Here is a 19,034-nt window from a genome sequence, read left to right as displayed (position 1 = left end):
GAGTAGGCCTACAAGGCAGGAAGCACACAGCAGCAGGTCCTTCCCATCATGCCACCTCCAGTCAGGCAATTGTAGCAAACTCCTGCTCAGCACCGCAACTCAGGGTGGAGAAGGGGCGAAGGCAATGCAGGTGCCCCCCGGGCAGCTCTAGCTCCTGTTTTAAGCACAAATGCTTGTTTTCTGGGGTGCATCCTACCAACCCTAGCTGTGCAAATTTAATCAAGGAAGCAATTTTGGATTAGCTGTCGCAAAATAAAAATGTCCAATTGCGCATACAAGTTCTGTGCTGGTTTAAAAGAAGGTTAAGTGGTCACGACCCTTTCTGTTTCAGTTCAAGACTGACAGCTCCTAAGTGGCTCTTTACTGGCTGTGTGTAAAGAAGTGAATTAGTACATCTAGTTTCTTACCTCTCAGAGCAGTAATGATGAGGCAAGTGCACCTGCCAAATTTCTCCTCACTCCTAAAGACACAAGAGTCACCTCTGGGCCAGGCATAGAACGTCCCAGGCAGTGCATATGGCAGAACTGAATCTCCAAATAGGAACACATTTGTGTTTCTTTGTATGCCATCAATTTAAAGGGTTCTCACCAAGTTTCCTCAGAGGTTTGTTCCACTGGTTCCTCTGAGCTGCTTCCCATCAGCTTCTCACTTAGGGACACTTTTTGTCCCAGAGAGCTGTTGTGAGGGTGAGCATATATTATGAGGTGTTTGGTTATTCCAGTCTCCAAATAATCACCTGGTAATTAGAAACATGAACATGTTCTACCAAAGAGAAGAAGAAGAAGGATGTCACATAGAGGAGGGAGAAAGGTTGTTTTCTGCTGCTCCAGAGAAGCGGACACGGAGCAATGGATCCAAACTACAGTGGTACCTCGCAAGATGAATGCCTCGCAAGACGAAAAACTCGCAAGACGAAAGAGTTTTTTGTTTTTTTGAGTTGCTTCGCAAGACGAATTTCTCTATGGGCTTGCTTTGCAAGACGAAAATGTCTTGCGCTTTTTTCTTAAAACCGTCAATGCATTCCTATGGGAAACCATCAATGCATTTCCTATGGGAAACCGTGCTTCGCAAGACAAAAAATTTACAAGACGAAAAAACTCGCAGAACGAATTAATTTCGTCTTGCGAGGCACCACTGTACAAGAAAGAAGATTCCACCTAAACATTAGGAAGAACTTCCTGACAGTAAGAGCTGTTCGACAGTGGAATTTGCTGCCAAGGAGTGTGGTGGAGTCTCCTTCTTTGGAGGTCTTTAAGCAGAGGCTTGACAACCATATGTCAGGAGTGCTCTGATGGTGTTTCCTGCTTGGCAGGGGGTTGGACTCGATGGCCCTTGTGGTCTCTTCCAACTCTATGATTCTATGATTCTATGATTGTATTCTAAGAAGAAGAAGAGTTTGGATTTGATATCCCGCCTTTCACTCCCTTTAAGGAGTCTCAAAGCGGCTAACATTCTCCTTTCCCTTCCTCCCCCACAACAAACACTCTGTGAGGTGAGTGGGGCTGAGAGACTTCAGAGAAGTGTGACTGGCCCAAGGTCACCCAGCAGCTGCAGTTGGAGGAGCGGAGACGCAAACCCGGTTCCCCAGATTACGAGACTACCGCTCCTAACCACTACACCACACTGGCTCTCCAGTGTGTGAGAGATGACTGTCTGCATTGACTTAGATTTTTCTTTTATTTTTTTCATAAAATTTATGCACCGCTTGAGTGTAAAAAACCTCAGTTTACCAAAGACAAAACAGTAAAATCAAGAAAAATTCATAGCCATCCTTTAAAACATATAAAAGCTAAAATATTAAAACAGATTAAAATTATCTCAACATTCTCAATGTCTGGGTAGGCTTACTTAAACAAGACTATTTTAGCTAGTTCCGAAAAGTGTGTGGTGAAAGTGCTCATTTGATCTCAATAAAGAGAATCACAAAGAGTTTTGAGGCCTCTTGGCTCTTGGTTGCCGTTGCTGCAGCAGACCAACATGCTTCCTCCTCTGGAAACGGAATAATGTGTCATCAGTCTGTGCAGGGTGCCAGTTGTGCCACTGTTAATCTCCCTTGCTCCCTCTGGAAGATTTGGCGAGTTTCTCAAATGCTCCTTTCCCGTGGTGTATCCCGTGTTGTGTAAGATAAGTGCTCCTGTTGAGGGCTGGAGCTAAGCTAGAAGAGCAGCGCTTCTGGCCTCAGGGCCTCATCAGGGACTCAGCTACACAGCTGCAGATAAAATGTTTTAAACGTGTTGTAAAGTGTAGTATACAAATGTGGCACTAGGTGGCAACAGTGAGCTATGCCAAATTCAATGTATTTTTGAAAACATTTTGTAAAAAAGCATTTTTACAGCGTTTTTTTATATGTCTGGTAAAAATAAAGATAAATTATTGGGAAAGAAAGAGGACAACAGCAACAAAAAAGTCCCTCCCTTTTTGGGGGGGATGGAAAATGTGTTTTTAAGTAATATATGGATGTAATCATTTCCAAATTAATTTATTTCTATCAGGGACTTCATCAAGCTGTTTTCCCCATAACCTGTTTTCTTTTTTCTACACCCTCAGCATCCCATATCTCCTCCTTAAGCTTACTGGGGTGAGGTGGGCTGAGTCCTTTCAAATTTACAAGCACCTATTTTTGAGCATGCTTAGGGGGTTCTCCAGGTGTGAAGACACAATTTGTCTTGTCAATAGGCATAAAACCACCAAGGCTGAGATTAGAAGGAACAAGTTAGAGGCTGTGAGAAATTGTGTGTGTGGTGCCTCTGGGTGAACTGCTGTGAAATCACTCCTTATAGCCCAAATGGATGAGCTCCCAGTCTCAAGTTGTGGAGCTAAGTGAGCAGGATGCGCTGGCGGAGGAAGGCGGGTGCGGGAGGTGCAGTGAGGGCAGGTGACATTGCCGCACCCCACTCCCCGCTTGCTGCGCTGGCGGCTGGCAGGGCTTCCCCTGACGCTCGCTGCGCGGGTGGCAGGCGGATAGGGATGCTTGCCGTGCGGGTGGCTAGCCCCGCCCCCGCCCTGCTCTGGGTGCCAGGGCACATAGTTCCGCCCCTGGCAGGAGGCTGCCTATGTGGTCTGGAACTAGAATGGATACAATGTGAAGGAGGTTATATTTATGGGAGAGTCTCATGACATGGATCTCTGGCCCTGCTTTCATCTTTCCTCCTAGAGAAGAACAGAAAAATTGCCAGGGGCTAAAAGAGAATTTGGAGCATTTCCCCTCTGCTCCTAATTCATCACCCCACCAGGAGGTGACTGTTAACTGTATGCATATATTGCACAGCTCTTGGCTCAGCTTCAAAGAGGTCAGGCCCTTAAAAGTTCATTACATTTTGGACTGGTGGGAATTAGGGCGGGGAAGTCCATTTCTCACACTGCACATTCTCAGCCACAACTCCACACAACCCTCCAGGATATTGCAAGTTACCAGGGGCTCAAGCAGACCATTGTGTGCCCTCCTACTGCCCGCCCCCCTGGAGAACAATGAGCATGTTGAGTACTTATTGGGCTCTTATTTGTTTGTTTACAGAACCATACTCAGGAAGCCCTTGAGGGACTCTTCTCTCCATGTGGTCCTGCTTTGGTGCTCTGCTGATAGATAACTCAATAATTGTGTTCCTGCAATAAAATGTTGCAGTTTATTTCCAGCTTCTAATAGAGAACAGTACACCTGCTCAGGACTAGCATGTTTGTTTGTATGTGGAGGTGGGGGTAGAGAGAGATTTCATCCAGAATTTTCCTCTCACTGTAGCAATAATAGCCCCAAACTTGAGCACCTTCATAAAATTGTAGAGTTCGAAGGGATCCCAAGGGCCATCTAGGCCAACCCCCTACAATGTGGGAATCTCAGCTAAAGCATCCCCGACAGATGGCCTTTCAACCTCTACTTAAAAACCTCCAAGGCAGGGCAGTCCACAACCTCCCGAGGGAGACCGTTCCACTGTCTAACAGCTCTTACTGTCAGAAAGTTCTTTCTGATGTTTAGTTGGAATCTCCTTTCTTGTAACTTGAAGCCATTGGTTCAAGCAAGAGAAAACAACCTTGTTCCATCTTTCATGTGACAGCCCTTAAGATATTGGAAGTTGGCTATTGTATCTCCTCTCAGTCTCCTCTTTTCCAAGCTAAACATATCCAGCTCCTTCAACTGTTCCTCATAAGGCTTGGTTTTCAGACCCTAGTTGCCCTTCTCTGCACATGTTTCTGCTTGTTAACATCCATCTTAAATTGTGGTGCCCAGAATTGGACACAGTATTCCAAGTGTGGTCTGACTAAGGCAGAACAGAGTGGTACTATGACTTCCCTTGATCTGGACACTAGACTTGATGCAACCTAGAATAGCATTAGCTTTTTTTTTTTTTTTTTTTTGCTGCTGCTGTTGACTCATGTTAAGCTTGTGGTCCACCAAGGTCCCTAGATCCTTTTCACATGTACTGCTAGTAAGCTAGTAAGTAAAGTCCAAATTGATTCCTGATTCTGTCTTCTGCGGCATTAGCTATCCCTCCCAGTTTGGTGTCATCAGCAAATTGGATGAGCATCCCCTCAATTTCTTCATCCAAGTTGTTTATGAAGCCATTAAACAACATGACAGAACCCTGCAGCACCCCACTGGTCACTTTTTATAGTGACCACCCTTTGGGTTCGGTCAGTCAACCAGCTACAAATCTACCTAACAGTTACCTTGTTTAACCCACATTTTATCAGCTTTCTCGCAAGAATATTGTGGGGAACTTTGTCAAAAGCCTGACTGAAGTCAACATACACTATGATCCGCCAAGCTTGTTTCTACTCCATCAGTTACAATGTCTGGAGCTGCTTTAAGGAGTGTGATCTGGGAGGGACCCAGCATTTAAAAAACTCCGAGGACTTTCCATAGCCTGTGAGTGGAATATTTCAACACATGCTTTTCATGCAGAACGTCCCACGTCCCGTCCCTGGCACCTGCAGCCAAAATGATCGAGTGGCAGGTGCCACAAACACTTCTCTCTTGAGAGCCTGGGAAACTGGTGCCCACTAGAAGTCACAACCCTAAATGGGCAATTAGTGTCAGACTGGATATTTCCACAGTCTGTTCCCTAACGGAGCCAGAAAAACTGCAGTTTGTCTGGTAAAGCTTGGAAATATGGGGAGAACCCCAGAAGACAGACAGCCTGATAACGGCTTTGTAGAAAAACGGAGTCTCTTTGTAACCTACTGCTCTAGCAAGGTTCAAGGCAATATAAACCCATTTATTAAACTCATAACTTTACTTTGATTTTTGAAACCTCTGGTTTTAGGCTCATTATTTGTTCTGGATGCTGTTGCCTTTTTCTTTGCTATTTCCCCCCCCCCCCATATTTTTGTTTTGTAAGCCTTTGAATTGTAAAGAAAAGCAGGGGAGAAAATAGAATCATAGAATCATAGAATCATAGAGTTGGAAGAGACCACAAGGGTCATCGAGTCCAACCCCCTGCCAAGCAGGAAACACCATCAGAGCACTCCTGACATATGGTTGTCAAGCCTCTGCTTAAAGACCTCCAAAGAAGGAGACTCCACCACACTCCTTGGCAGCAAATTCCACTGTCGAACAGCTCTTACTGTCAGGAAGTTCTTCCTAATGTTTAGGTGGAATCTTCTTTCTTGTAGTTTGTATCCATTGCTCCGTGTCCGCTTCTCTGGAGCAGCAGAAAACAACCTTTCTCCCTCCTCTATGTGACATCCTTTTATATATTTGAACATGGCTATCATATCACCCCTTAACCTCCTCTTCTCCAGGCTAAACATGCCCAGCTCCCTTAGCCGATCCTCATAAGGCATCGTTTCCAGGCCTTTGACCATTTTGGTTGCCCTCCTCTGTACACGTTCTAGTTTGTCAGTGTCCTTCTTGAACTGTGGTGCCCAGAACTGGACACAGTACTCCAGGTGAGGTCTGACCAGAGCAGAATACAGTGGCACTATAACTTCCCTTGATCTAGATGCTATACTCCTATTGATGCAGCCCAGAATTGCATTGGCTTTTTTAGCTGCCGCGTCACACTGTTGGCTCATGTTAAGTTTGTGGTCAACCAAGACTCCTAGATCCTTTTCACATGTACTGCTCTCAAGCCAGGTGTCACCCATCTTGTATTTGTGCCTCTCATTTTTTTTGCCCAAGTGCAATACTTTACATTTCTCCCTGTTAAAATTCATCTTGTTTGTTTTGGCCCAGTTCTCTAATCTGTCAAGGTCGTTTTGAAGTGTGATCCTGTCTTCTGGGGTGTTAGCCACCCCTCCCAGTTTGGTGTCATCTGCAAATTTGATCAGGATGCCCTTGAGTCCATCATCCAAGTCGTTGATAAAGATGTTGAATAAGACCGGGCCCAAGACAGAACCCTGTGGCACCCCACTAGTCACTCTTCTCCAGGATGAAGAGGAACCATTGATGAGCACCCTTTGGGTCCGGTCAGTCAGCCAGTTACAAATCCACTGAGTGGTAGCATAGTCAAGACCGCATTTTACCAGCTTCTTTACAAGAATATCATGGGGCACCTTGATATTCTTGAAAACTACAGTAACACACACTTTGGTCTAATTTAAAATCTCCATTTTGCCATGTTAGAGGGTTAAAAACTTAGTTGCATCTGCTTGAAAATGAATCCACATTTGCATTTCACTTGGCTTTGGTTTCAAGGGAGTGATGGAGATGGCAATTTAATTAGATTTATGCTGGCTGCAAACTGTGGTTTGTTCTATGGTGGGTAGGATCTCTTTTGGTAGAAGTTCGTAACACACCAACAGAAAGGATCAGGTGCTCTACAAGGAATGATATAACATCAACTGCAATGTTATTAAGCACTTTAACAACCCTGATTATACAAAACAAATTGGTACATTATTTTTGCATTTAATCTATATTCCCCCTGATTAATAAAATAAGAGTTTATACTGCTATTCTGCTCAGACATGCCAATTATATATTTTTACAATTTTCTAGATAATTTTTAATTTTCTTCATAAGTGGGACAGAATTAAGTTCTAAAAAGTTTATTTAGATTTTTAAATATGCTTACTCCCAGGTACAGTATCTTATTATTTTGTTTATTACTGGCAGCTGTCCAGTCCTTTACTAGTTTTTGTTTTGCTTCTGAAAGTGCAAAACATAATTGTTCAGACTTTCTGTAGTTAATATCCAGTCTTGCAATAACCCCATATTCATTAGTCAATCTAACTGTCTCAGGTAGTGAGTGTTCAGGCATTGATAGGGAAAAGATTGTATTGTCTGCAAAAAGTCCACACTTATATTATTGACCATGAAAAGAAATACCTTTGATTGGGTTATTATCTATTATATGGGCCAAAGGTTCTGTGGAGGAGGCTTGTAGAAGAGGAGATAAGGAACAACAGTGTTTGGTGCCCCAGTCCAGACTGGAAGAGTCTGATATTGTTTACTCTAAAGCTGGCTTCATTGTTTTTGAGACATTTAATGAAAGAGTAAGATAAGGAATTATTATCATCATTATTATTACATAGTACATCAGATTCAATGTTTTGCATATAGGAGCCTCAATATGCTTAATTTTGACATCCCTCCCATCAGTATATATGGCAGCCCTTCTATGCAAGCATTCTGCCAAGAGGCTTGTCAATAACTTGGCATATCAAACTTACAGAATAAGCTGAATCAGCATCTCCCTAGGTTTTAAAAATCACAATTATTTTAGGCATCTCTGTAGTTCGTCCTTCCATCATTTCCCCTAGCAACCAAGATGCATTTCCCCCAGGGTGGGTTTGTCTAAGATCAGGTACTCCCTAGAAGTTATTTTCTGCAACTTCTTCTACTCAGTAAATGTAAGTGTATGTTAAAGATTCCCCCTCTCCCCAAAAGCCAAATGTGAACATTTTGCAACGAAGCTAAAGTAAGTCTCCAGCTGTGCAGCAGTTAAGGGGCAAGTTCTCACTAAAAATTCACTGTATAGTTAACTTACAGTACAGTGTCTGCTAAATAGTAAAACTGTGCTTGATGTGGCAACCTGGACTCTGGTTCAGAGTCGGCATTGGGGGAAAACAGGGTTTGTGCCTTTAAGAGCTGTATGGCAGACAGAAATCAAAAAAGTTAAGCTTTCTATAGGATGGAAATACATTATGGGGAAAGCTTCATCATGATTTTACTCTCTCTAATTTTGTGTTTTGCCATGCCCCTGCTTGACACCCATGTTTTTAAGGACCTGCCCCGATGGCAGCCATTTTGTGACTGGCACCCGCAGCACTCTCTCAAAATTCAAAATGATTTGGCCTGAAACATTTTGGAAGCTACCTGATTTGCTTCAAGTCAAAATCTGAATCCCAATTAGAAAGTAAAAACAAAGGAAGATATCCAGTGTTGATTATTTTAATGGATCTGGTCAGAGTATGAGTAGATCATACCCATTTCCTCTGCTTAGGCAGGCGTGGCCAAATTTGGCCCTCCAGCCATTTTGGGACTACAATTCCCATCATCCCTGACCACTGGTCCTGCTAGCTAGGGATCATGGGAGTTGTAGTCCCAAAACAGCTAGAGGGCCAGGTTTGGCCATGCCTTGCATAGAAGCTCAAAAGAGCTGTCCCTCCCCCCTCTCCCCGGCATTTCTTCCTTGTTTATATGACAAGTTTAGTGGGAAAATGTTTCTGTTTTTGCAGACACACTCTCTGCATGGTTTTCAAATGCCCAAATCACTTCGGAGCCCCTCCTTTGGTTAGGGGTGCTGAAGAGGGATTCTGCTTTGGCTCAAACAGGCCTCAAATCTGCCCCAAGCAACCCCCTTCAGATTGCAGTTTGTCCGAATCCACTGCTTGCCCTCATTGCAGTGCTTTGCTTAGCAAACTGTCACATTTGGGGAATGTTCTAAAAGAAAGAGGGCTTCTCTGAATACTCTGAAACTCATTAAAAAGTGAAAACTGTCAGATCTGAAGAGTAAAGCAGTGGGAAGCTTTTTAAATTGTTAATAAAATGGACCCCTCGTCTAGTATGTCTGCTGTCACTGGTGGGGAACAATTCAAGTTTCATACCATTTTGATGGAATGTGCTGTAATGAATGTAAGAATGAAAAACAAATGTGACATCAAATGGGAAAGGAAACTAAAAATTTCAGGTATGCATTGCTGTATTCAGAGTGATGGGGAAAATACAATTGATTAGAAAATGAAAATCATTTCATTCAGCAATGGCTAAATTTCATGGTGTTAAGTTTTTACAGGCAACATTTGGGAGAAAATATTCATGAAAAATAAATATCTATATTCTATTTTAGGTCTTAAATATTTGAATTTTGAATAAATACTCTTTCAGTCTGAGAACTGAATCACAGAATTGCAAAGTGGACACTTATTTATTTCAACTTCAACTTATTATGATAAAATGCAGCAGAGAATAGCAGCTCCGTCGACAGCCAGTTGTAGCAATGGCATAGAATAATTTACATGCAAGAAGAAAACGAAAGAGACGGTGTTCCTAAACTTAATTCCCTGCCCTGGGTCAAAAGGGTTTTCTAGTGTGCAGCTCCTCCCTTCCTGCTTTGGAAGCCTGACCCATTTCTGCCACATTAAGCCACCGAGGCTGCAATCCTATATGCACTTACCTGGTAATAAGCGCAGTTGAACTCAGTGGGATTTATTTTTAAATATCCATGTATAGGATTACACCGCAAAAGGATGATAAGGGGAAGAACACATTGTGCAAATGTATCAGATCAGCACAAAGATGTCAGAGCAGGGAAGTGCCACACCTTCTCTTTATCCTCCGGTGGCCCCCCATGAAAGTTTCTTTAAATGGGGGCATATAGAGACACAAGTGTTTCTTGGTGAGCTTTGCAGACCTCATCGGAGGCTGGCTCCCTCTATGGTTGTGGCTGCACTACAGACTTCAAACTTTAATCAAATTGCCTATGTGTTTGGGGAAACTAGAAAGACTGTAAGACTAAACACATTTACAACTGTTGGGCTTTTCTAAGGTGGAGAGTTCTAGGGTTTGGGTTAATGGGAGGAAAGTGCAGCATTCTAACCAACTTCTAGTGATGCTTCTGAAACTTGACATTGAGTAGTTTGTAAGTCAAATCTAGTATGCTTACAGTTCTTGAATGTATGGCAAGCTCTTATTTCAATCCAATTAATCCAATAATCCAAGCAGATTCAGATTATGTGTTAATTTATATGTTATGTGCCTGCATTGCTTGCATGTGTGAGAGTCAGTGGTGGGGCTTCTCAGTAAACTTGCAGTAATACAAAGTGGCCCAAGGGCTCTTCAGCCATTTTCTTCCTTATTTTCGCCTCCCTGCTATGTGCACAAGTGGCCGCAGCTGCACTTCCTGTCCTCTCTGAGAGGCTCTTACCTCTAAGCAAGCGGACCAAAGAAGAAAATGGTTTAACAGCCCCCAGACAACCTCATATTATTCTAAGTTTAAAAGAGAAGATACTTTGAACTCTCATAACAATGGGACTTTTAACAGAATTTTATGGCATGAGTAAATTGCAAATTACTGTTGGGTTGGTTCACTTACCACTTCTTTTGCTTTTTAAAATACTTTCTTCTTCAGGATGGAAGAAGCAGTTTCATCGGCCATCAGCTTGGTGGGGTCATGGAACTGCCAGGCAGCAAGGACCAAAGGGTCAAGTCGGCCAGAGCCATCCAAATCACTTACTACCTCCAAACCTACCATTCTGCAGTACAGGACCTCATTGGTGAAAAGTGGGAGAATGAATTTTGCAAACTGATACACAAACTGCAGCTGCACCAGGAGGACCTGCAGCTGTATGCTCTCGCCTCCTTCAGCCTGTGGAGGGACTTTCACAAGACCAGCATCCTGGCCAGAGGCAAGATTTTGGTGAGCTTAATGCTGATTCTGCTGGCTGCCATCCTCTCAAGTTCCATGAAAGACTGCCTGCGCAGCAAGCCCTTCCTTGGCCTCTTGGGAGCGCTCACGATCTGTATCTCCAGTGTCACTGCGGCAGGGATATTTTTCATTACTGATGGAAAATATAATTCGACTCTGTTGGGAATTCCCTTCTTCGCAATGGGTAATTATTTATCTTCATAATAATAGGATTAGCATGGCTTAATGACAGGATTGTAGAATGTGTCCTGAGCTACAAAGATGCAGTGTTTTATTTATTTATTTATTTATTTATTTATTTATTTACCTTCATCTTTTTTAGCCTGTTAAATTGCTCCATCCACTAACAAAGGGGGGAGGGGGACCGCCAAACAAAGGAAAAGGGTAAAACGACTGTGTTTATAACCTCGGCCAATATGAGAGATGTGTTTTATTGATCCAAGTTACAAAACGAAGGAGAAATTGTTATTGAAAACTAGTCAAGTCAGCAGAGAAAATGAAGACTTGCTGAACAGACTTTGATGCAGGACTAGGGAGATGGGCCAAAAAAGGGAATCAGAAAGACTTGGAAGGAGGCTTTTTAAAAGGGGAAATGTGCGCAGCATCCTGTCTGGCATTCCTGCCCCTGCCCCCCCCCCCCATTTACATAGAGGGAGAATAATGTAATTTGGAGAGGAAATCAACTTTCTGTTCCTCTAAAGGTAGATGTGGAAGATAGTTGTTCTGAGTTTGGTAGGATTTACTCCTTGACAGTATTATCATGTGCATGTTTACACAGAAGCAAATTCCCCAACACTCCAAAGTGAGTGTGGGCAGGATTGAGACCAAAGCCAGCAGTCCTAATGACCCCTGCCCAAGTTAAGTCCATTAGCTCTGCTCTTGACTGCCGCCCACTGAAACGAGTGACGCTTCCTTTGGAGTAAATGGGCCATAAATGCCAAATGTTTTCAAGAATGTAAACAAAGGGACGTTACAAACCCTGCCCTAATATTTGCAAGAGACTGCAGTGTGGTGCCATTCATTCCACCTAAATAGCAAGCATGATATTTTTGATAAAGTGAAATTGATTTGGGTGAGTTTTCTTTTGTATTATTTAAACTAATTGATCACAAGAAGTAACTAAACAAAATGTTGATTCTAATCAGAAGAGTGGGTTTTCTAGATCCTTATCCTTATTTTCAGATGTGAATGAGGCAGGTTTGTATCCCAGAGGCTACAATATCTACAATATCCTTGTGGAGAGGTAGCCAGAATTTTGCACCGTATTCCAAGTCTGGTCTCCACATAGGCAATGCTAGAAACTGATAAATGAACACTAGGAGCTAAATGGCACCTTAAACCTAGGTTATGGGCACAACAACGAAATGCCTAGGCACACTTTTTGTAACAAAAATACAAAGCTGAAAATGAATGAACTGCAGTTAAAGTATTATGTTCATTTTTCACATGGTCTAGTCCTACCCCTGCCCACCCCCCTAATATCTGAAGAAGGTTTCTTCTCCAGTCTTCAGAGAGTAGCTGGAGGCAGAAAAAGGTCCGCCTTTCCTTCCACTCTATAGTTTTAATCTGAAATCTTAGGCGCAGGACTGCGCCCAAAGCTCAGAAACTGCTCACGCTGAAGAAATTCCCTGTCTCAAAATGCACCTAGAACAATGGGAGTTTTGAACACTGCCCATAGGTTTCTATTAACAAGCCTACGGTTAGCATTTGTATTTTCCTAATGATCCCAGGAATGGAACTAGGCGTTTTCTCAGCTGCCACATGCTGGGTCAGCATTTTCACTGTGCTTTCCGCTGTGGCCACAAGGTGTCATTCCTGGCCATTTCAGACTCTGTGAACGTATTTATGAAATTGAGATTTTGTTTTGCCCTGACATGCATCACTTTATTCTTGTTTATAATGAATTGCATTTACCATTTTACTGCCCCTTCATTCCGTTTGAAAAGATCCCTTTAGAGTTCTTAACAATCTCTTTTTGTTTAAACCACCCTGATCAACTGGGTATCATCAGCAAATCTGGCTACCTCATTTCTCACCCCAAACTTGAAATATTTTATGAACAAGTTAAAATGGCTCTCTTTCCTTGCAGCTACTACATTCACACATGAGAAAATGGAATACTGGTGCCTTTGTGTAGTATTGTGGGAACACAGGATTCAGGCAGTTGCTGATAGGAAGAGGAGTACCGTATCTAGCCTGGAAATACATAGCCTTGGAAATACACTGGGATAAATTTTTTGCAGCGTTATTTTGTACATAGCAGTTTGCAGTCATACTCAATTTCACACAACAATATAATCTAAAACAGCAGCTACTATCCCTGTTGTCTGTACACACAGGTGGACACGCTTTCAAATTAGTGCACAATGTGTTATTCAATCCCCTCCCCTCATCAGAACTTAAAAAAAACACCACAAAACATTTTTTGCAGTCTTGTGGTTGCTTTTGGCTTGTGCCTCTATGTGGTGGTTGTAGCTGTAGTACTTGCTTCTCAGCACAGTTGAAGGGCGGTTCTCTCTCTCTCTCTCTCTCTCTCTCTCTCTCTCTCTCTCTCTCTCTCTCTCTCTCTCTAGTGCTGCTCTGTGTTTAAACCAAATCTGGGAGCCTACCTGATTCCAAAGATTCCCAAAAGAAAGTTAGAGGGTTCCTGGTGACAGAAATTAGAATGCGCTGTATTCGTTGTGTTCAGATATACTCAAAGTCTGGTCTTATTTTTGTACTTTCAGAGATGGTGTGTATTCCAGCATCATCAATGTACATGACACTGGTAGAGTGCTGTGAGCAGAGCTTGATCCTGCCTCAGTCCTCTGACAGTGGGATCCGCTAACAACGTGAATGGAGGCAGAATGCCTTTTACTTTATTCATTTTAGCTATTTGTATCAACAACTTTCTCATGGCAGTCATGCAACTAATCAAATAAGTATAGCAACCAAACATATCTGATTTTGGCATTCCTTGTGTGCTCAATTTGTACAGCAGTCAAAACACTATATTGCATTGTGTTTTGAGAGGTAAATGTACTTTGCTCTGCACACACATCTCCCTGTTACTTGGGTTATTCAGACTTACGAAAATAGGATGTTGTCCTTGCTTTTCTCCAACCTAGGCTATGCAATTTTTTTGTTGATCTGTTTTCTTTAAGTAGCTGTCCCAGATCAGCTGCTACTCTGGGGTTGGCTTAATTTATGAAAACTGTCACTCTTATATTTAAAATGTAGCAGTGCATACCATATTAAGCACAAATTCATTTAGGCTGAAAGGAGCATGCTTCACAAGAGGGATGATATAGTATTGTATGCACATCATCCTTTGTAGGAGACTGCCAGATATAGCCATGAACTCTTCCAAAAGCTAGCAATTCTGCAGCACACCTTCAGGACACCAGAAGATCTTGTTGCATTGGGCCAGAGGCATTCTGCTCTCACCATGGCCCACCAGATACCTATGGGAAGCCGACAAGCTTCCTTATGGTCGCAAAAACAGTTGCAATAAGAGGATGAAGAGAAGCCTCTGCTGTTCATTACAAATGAAGTCCTTCAACACTGAAATTGGAAATGTTTTGCCAGCCCACAGAAAATAGTGGCTGTCACCACCTGCTTTCTGCTCCCTTCCTCTACATCAGGGGTCAGCAAACTTTTTCAGCAGGAGTTCGGTCCACTGTCCCTCAGACCTTGTGGGAGGCCGGACTATACATTTTTTTGGGGGGGGGGGGGATGAACAAATTCCTATGCCCCACAAATAACCCAGTTGTTGTTGTTTAGTCGTTCAGTCGTGTCCGACTCTTCGTGACCCCATGGACCAGAGCATGCCAGGCACTCCTGTCTTCCACTGCCACCCGCAGTTTGGTCAGATTCATGTTTGTAGCTTCGAGAACATTGTCCAACCATCTCGTCCTCTGTCGTCCCCTTCTCCTTGTGCCCTCCATCTTTCCCAACATCAGGGTCTTTTCCAGGGAGTCTTCTCTTCTCATGAGGTGGCCAAAGTATTGGAGCCTCAGCTTCACAATCTGTCCTTCCAGTGAGCACTCAGGGCTGATTTCCTTAAGAATGGATGCATTTGATCTTCTTGCAGTCCATGGGACTCTCAAGAGTCTCCTCCAGCACCATAATTCAAAAGCGTCAATTCTTTGGCAATCAGCCTTCTTTATGGTCCAGCTCTCACTTCCATACATCGCTACTGGGAAAACCATAGCTTTTACTATACGGACCTTTGTTGGCAAGGTGATGTCTCTACTTTTTAAAATGCTGTATAGGTTTGCCATTGCTTTCCTTCCAAGAAGCAGGCGTCTCTTAATTTCGTGGCCGCTGTCGCCATCTGCAGTGATCATGGAGCCCAAAAAAGTAAAATCTCTCACTGCCTCCATTTCCTCCCCTTCTATTTGCCAGGAGGTGATGGGACCAGTGGCCATGATCTTTGTTTTTTTGATGTTGAGCTTCAGACCATATTTTGCGCTCTCCTCTTTCACCCTCAATAAAAGGTTTTTTAATTCCTCCTCACTTTCTGCCATCAAGGTTGTGTCATCTGGATATCTGAGGTTGTTGATATTTCTTCCGGCAATCTTAATTCCGGCTAGGGATTCATCCAGCCCAGCCTTTCGCATGATGAATTCTGCATATAAGTTAAATAAGCAGGGAGACAAAATACAGCCTTGTCGTACTCCTTTCCCAATTTTGAACCAATCAGTTGTTCCATATCCAGTTCTAACTGTAGCTTCTTGTCCCACATAGAGATTTCTCAGGAGACAGATGAGGTGATCAGGCACTCCCATTTCTTTAAGAACTTGCCATAGTTTGCTGTGATCGACACAGTCAAAGGCTTTTGCATAGTCAATGAAGCAGAAGTAGATGTCTTTCTGGAACTCTCTAGCTTTCTCCATAATCCAGCGCATGTTTGCAATTTGGTCTCTGGTTCCCCTGCCTCTTCTAAATCCAGCTTGCACTTCTGGGAGTTCTCGGTCCACATACTCCTTGAGCCTTCCTTGAAGAATTTTAAGCATAACCTTGCTAGCGTGTGAAATGAGTGCAATTGTGCGGTAGTTGGAGCATTCTTTAGCACTGCCCTTCTTCGGGATTGGGATGTAGACTGACCTTCTCCAATCCTCTGGCCACTGCTGAGTTTTCCAAACTTGCTGGCATATTGAGTGTAGCACCTTAACAGCATCATCTTTTAAAATTTTAAATAGTTCAGCTGGAATACCATCACTTCCACTGGCCTTGTTATTTGCAATGCTTTCTAAGGCCCCTTTGACTTCACTCTCCAGGATGTCTGGCTCAAGGTCAGCAACCACACTACCTGGGGTGTACGAGACATCCATATCTTTCTGGTATAATTCCTCTGTGTATTCTTGCCACCTCTTCTTGATGTCTTCTGCTTCTGTTAGGTCCTTACCACTTTTGTCCTTTATTATGTAATCTTTGAACGAAATGTTCCTTTCATATCTCCAATTTTCTTTAACAGATCTCTGGTTCTTCCCATTCTGTTGTTTTCCTCTATTTCTTTGCATTGCTCATTTAAGAAGGCCTTCTTGTCTCTTCTTGCTATTTTTTGGAATTCTGCATTCAATTTCCTGTATCTTTCTCTATCTCCCTCGCATTTTGCTTGCCTTCTCTCCTCCGCTATTTGTAAGGCCTCATTGGACAGCCACTTTGCTTTCTTGCATTTCCTTTTCATTGGGATGGTTTTCGTTGCTGCCTCCTGTATAATGTTTTGAGCCTCCATCCATAGTTCTTCAGGCACTCTGTCCACCAAATCTAAATAATTAAACCTGTTCCTCACTTCCACTGTGTATTCATAAGGGATTTGACTTAGATTGTATCTTACCGGCCCAGTGGTTTTTCCTACTTTATTCAGTTTAAGCTTGAATTTTGCTATAAGAAGCTGATGATCCGAGCCACAGTCAGCTCCAGGTCTTGTTTTTGCTGACTGTATAGAGCTTCTCCATCTTTGGCTGCAGAGAATATAATCAATCTGATTTCGATGCTGCCCATCTGGTGATGTCCATGTGTAGAGTCGTCTCTTGTGTTGTTGAAAAAGAGTGTTTGTGATGACCAGCTTGTTCTCTTGACAGAACTCTATTAGCCTTTGCCCTGCTTCGTTTTGAATTCCAAGACCAAATTTGCCAGTTGTTCCTTTTATCTCTTGATTCCCTACTTTAGCATTCCAATCCCCTATAATGAGAAGAACATCCTTCTTTGGTGTCACTTCTATAAGGTGTTGTAAGTCTTCATAGAATTGGTCAATTTCAGTTTCTTCAGCACCAGTAGTTGGTGCATAAACTTGGATTATTGTTATGTTAAAAGGTCTGCCTTGGATTCGTATCGAGATCATTCTATCATTTTTGAGATTGCATCCCAATACAGCTTTCGCCACTCTTTTGTTGACTATGAGGGCCACTCCATTTCTTTTGCGGGTTTCTTGCCCACAGTAGTAGATATGATGGTCATCCGAACTGAATTCGCCCATTCCCGTCCATTTTAGTTCACTGATGCCCAGGATGTCAATATTTATTCTTGCCATCTCATTTTTGACCACATCCAACTTACCCAGGTTCATGGTTCTTACATTCCAGGTTCCTATGCAATATTTTTCTTTACAGCATTGGACTTTCCTTTCGCTTCCAGGCATATCCGCAACTGAGCGTCCTTTCGGCTTTGGCCCAGCCGCTTCATCAGCTCTGGATCTACTTGTACTTGTCCTCCGCTCTTTCCCAGTAGCATGTTGGACGCCTTCTGACCTGAGGGGCTCATCTTCCAGCATCATAACTTTTATATGCCTGTTTGTCCATGGAGTTTTCTTGGCAGGGATACTGGAGTGGCTTGCCGGTTCCTGCTCCAGGTGGATCACGTTTGGTCAAAACTCTCCACTGTGACCTGTTCATTTTGGGTGCCCTGCTCGGCATAGGCCATAGCTTCTCTGAGTTCTTCAAGCCCCTTCGCCACGGCAAGGCAGTGATCCATGAAGGGGAAATAACCCAGAGATGTATTTTAAATAAAAGGGCACATTCTGCTCATGTAGAAACACGCTGATTCCTGGACCATACACGGGCTGGATTTAGAAGGCGATTGGGCTGGATCCAGCCCCCGGACCTTAGGTTGCCTACCCATGCTCTACATATATGGTAAAAAGTTAAGTTTCGAACTTTTGACACAGCACTAGGAAATGACATCATTCATTGTAATACATCACCCAGGCATACAGCAATGCCCTCTTAGTTGCCAAAAAAAAAAAAGAGTGGCAAGCCTATACGAAGCACTAACAGGTGGCCAAACAGACTCTTCAGTCATTGTTTTCCCTAGCTCAATACTTGGTATGCTGATTGTCCATTGTTCTCAAATAATTTAGAATTTAATTGGGGGAGATAAGTCCGCAGAGAATTTGGAAGAAATTACAAACTCGCTGCCAACAACCAAAAATGCTGTCCCTGGAAAACTGGTGGAAAGTATTGTTAAAGGTAAAATAACCAGTCTTATAGAAGAACAAGGCTCACTGCAGCAGAGTCAGCATGGCTTCTGCCAGGACAAACCTATGAAGAGTTCTTTGAGAGTGTCAACAAGCATATAGATAGCGGTGATCCAGTTCTTGGACTTTCAAACACTTTTGACAAAGAACCTAACCGGAAACTCCCGTCAAGGAATAAGAGGAGAAATTCTCTTGTGGATCAGGAATTGGTTAAGTTGCAGGAAGCAAAGAGTAGGTGTAAATGGACAGTTCTCCAAATGGAGAGAAATAGAAAGTGAATCCTCCCAAAGACTTAGCTGGTCTAGCCTGAAAACTGCTTCTTTCCGTTCTGCTTGTTGTGGCCATCACATACTTTTAACTCGCAGCAGCAGCCAAGCTGAAAGAAGAGGGCTGAGAAAATGCCTCTTTTGTCTGAGCCAGTCAAGCTGTCCAGGTAATGAATAAAGGTTACACAACTGAGGAGCAGAGGTCCAAGAGGAACTGAGAAAATATCTCCTTGCTTCTGTGCATGAACCATAAGAACAAAATACTTGAGAATGATTTCCACAGACCCATTTCCAAAGAATTTGTGGAAGATGTTTATTAATCTTTTGAAAATTGTAACAGTTTAGGGGGCGGGAACCTATGGCACTCTCATTGTTCTTCACTGGATTGATGCCCTGTGGCAGTTTTAATGTTCCTGCTATTATAATCCGATGGGATCCAAATTATACAGAAGAACAGTGCAAGCTCATCATTTAATGAAGACAGCTGGTTGCCAACTATATACT

At 42.9% G+C, this 19,034-nt stretch overlaps 1 protein-coding gene across 1 annotated transcript in view; it reads left to right on the top strand.

Annotated features, from left to right (window-relative positions):
• The window catches only part of PTCHD4 (patched domain containing 4), a 39,429-nt gene that overhangs the window by 7,040 nt on the left and 13,355 nt on the right, over nucleotides 1-19,034 (top strand). Inside the window, exon 2 of the mRNA XM_083435563.1 lies at nucleotides 10,509-10,989. Coding sequence (XP_083291689.1) covers nucleotides 10,509-10,989 — 481 coding nt within the window. The remainder of the gene's footprint in view (nucleotides 1-10,508; nucleotides 10,990-19,034) is intronic.

Source organism: Podarcis tiliguerta (genome assembly GCF_965153285.1).
Source record: "Podarcis tiliguerta genome assembly, chromosome: 3".
Taxonomy (NCBI): domain Eukaryota; kingdom Metazoa; phylum Chordata; class Lepidosauria; order Squamata; family Lacertidae; genus Podarcis; species Podarcis tiliguerta.
The sequence above is the reverse complement of the archived record's forward strand: the minus strand, read 5'-3'. Positions and strand labels throughout refer to the sequence as shown.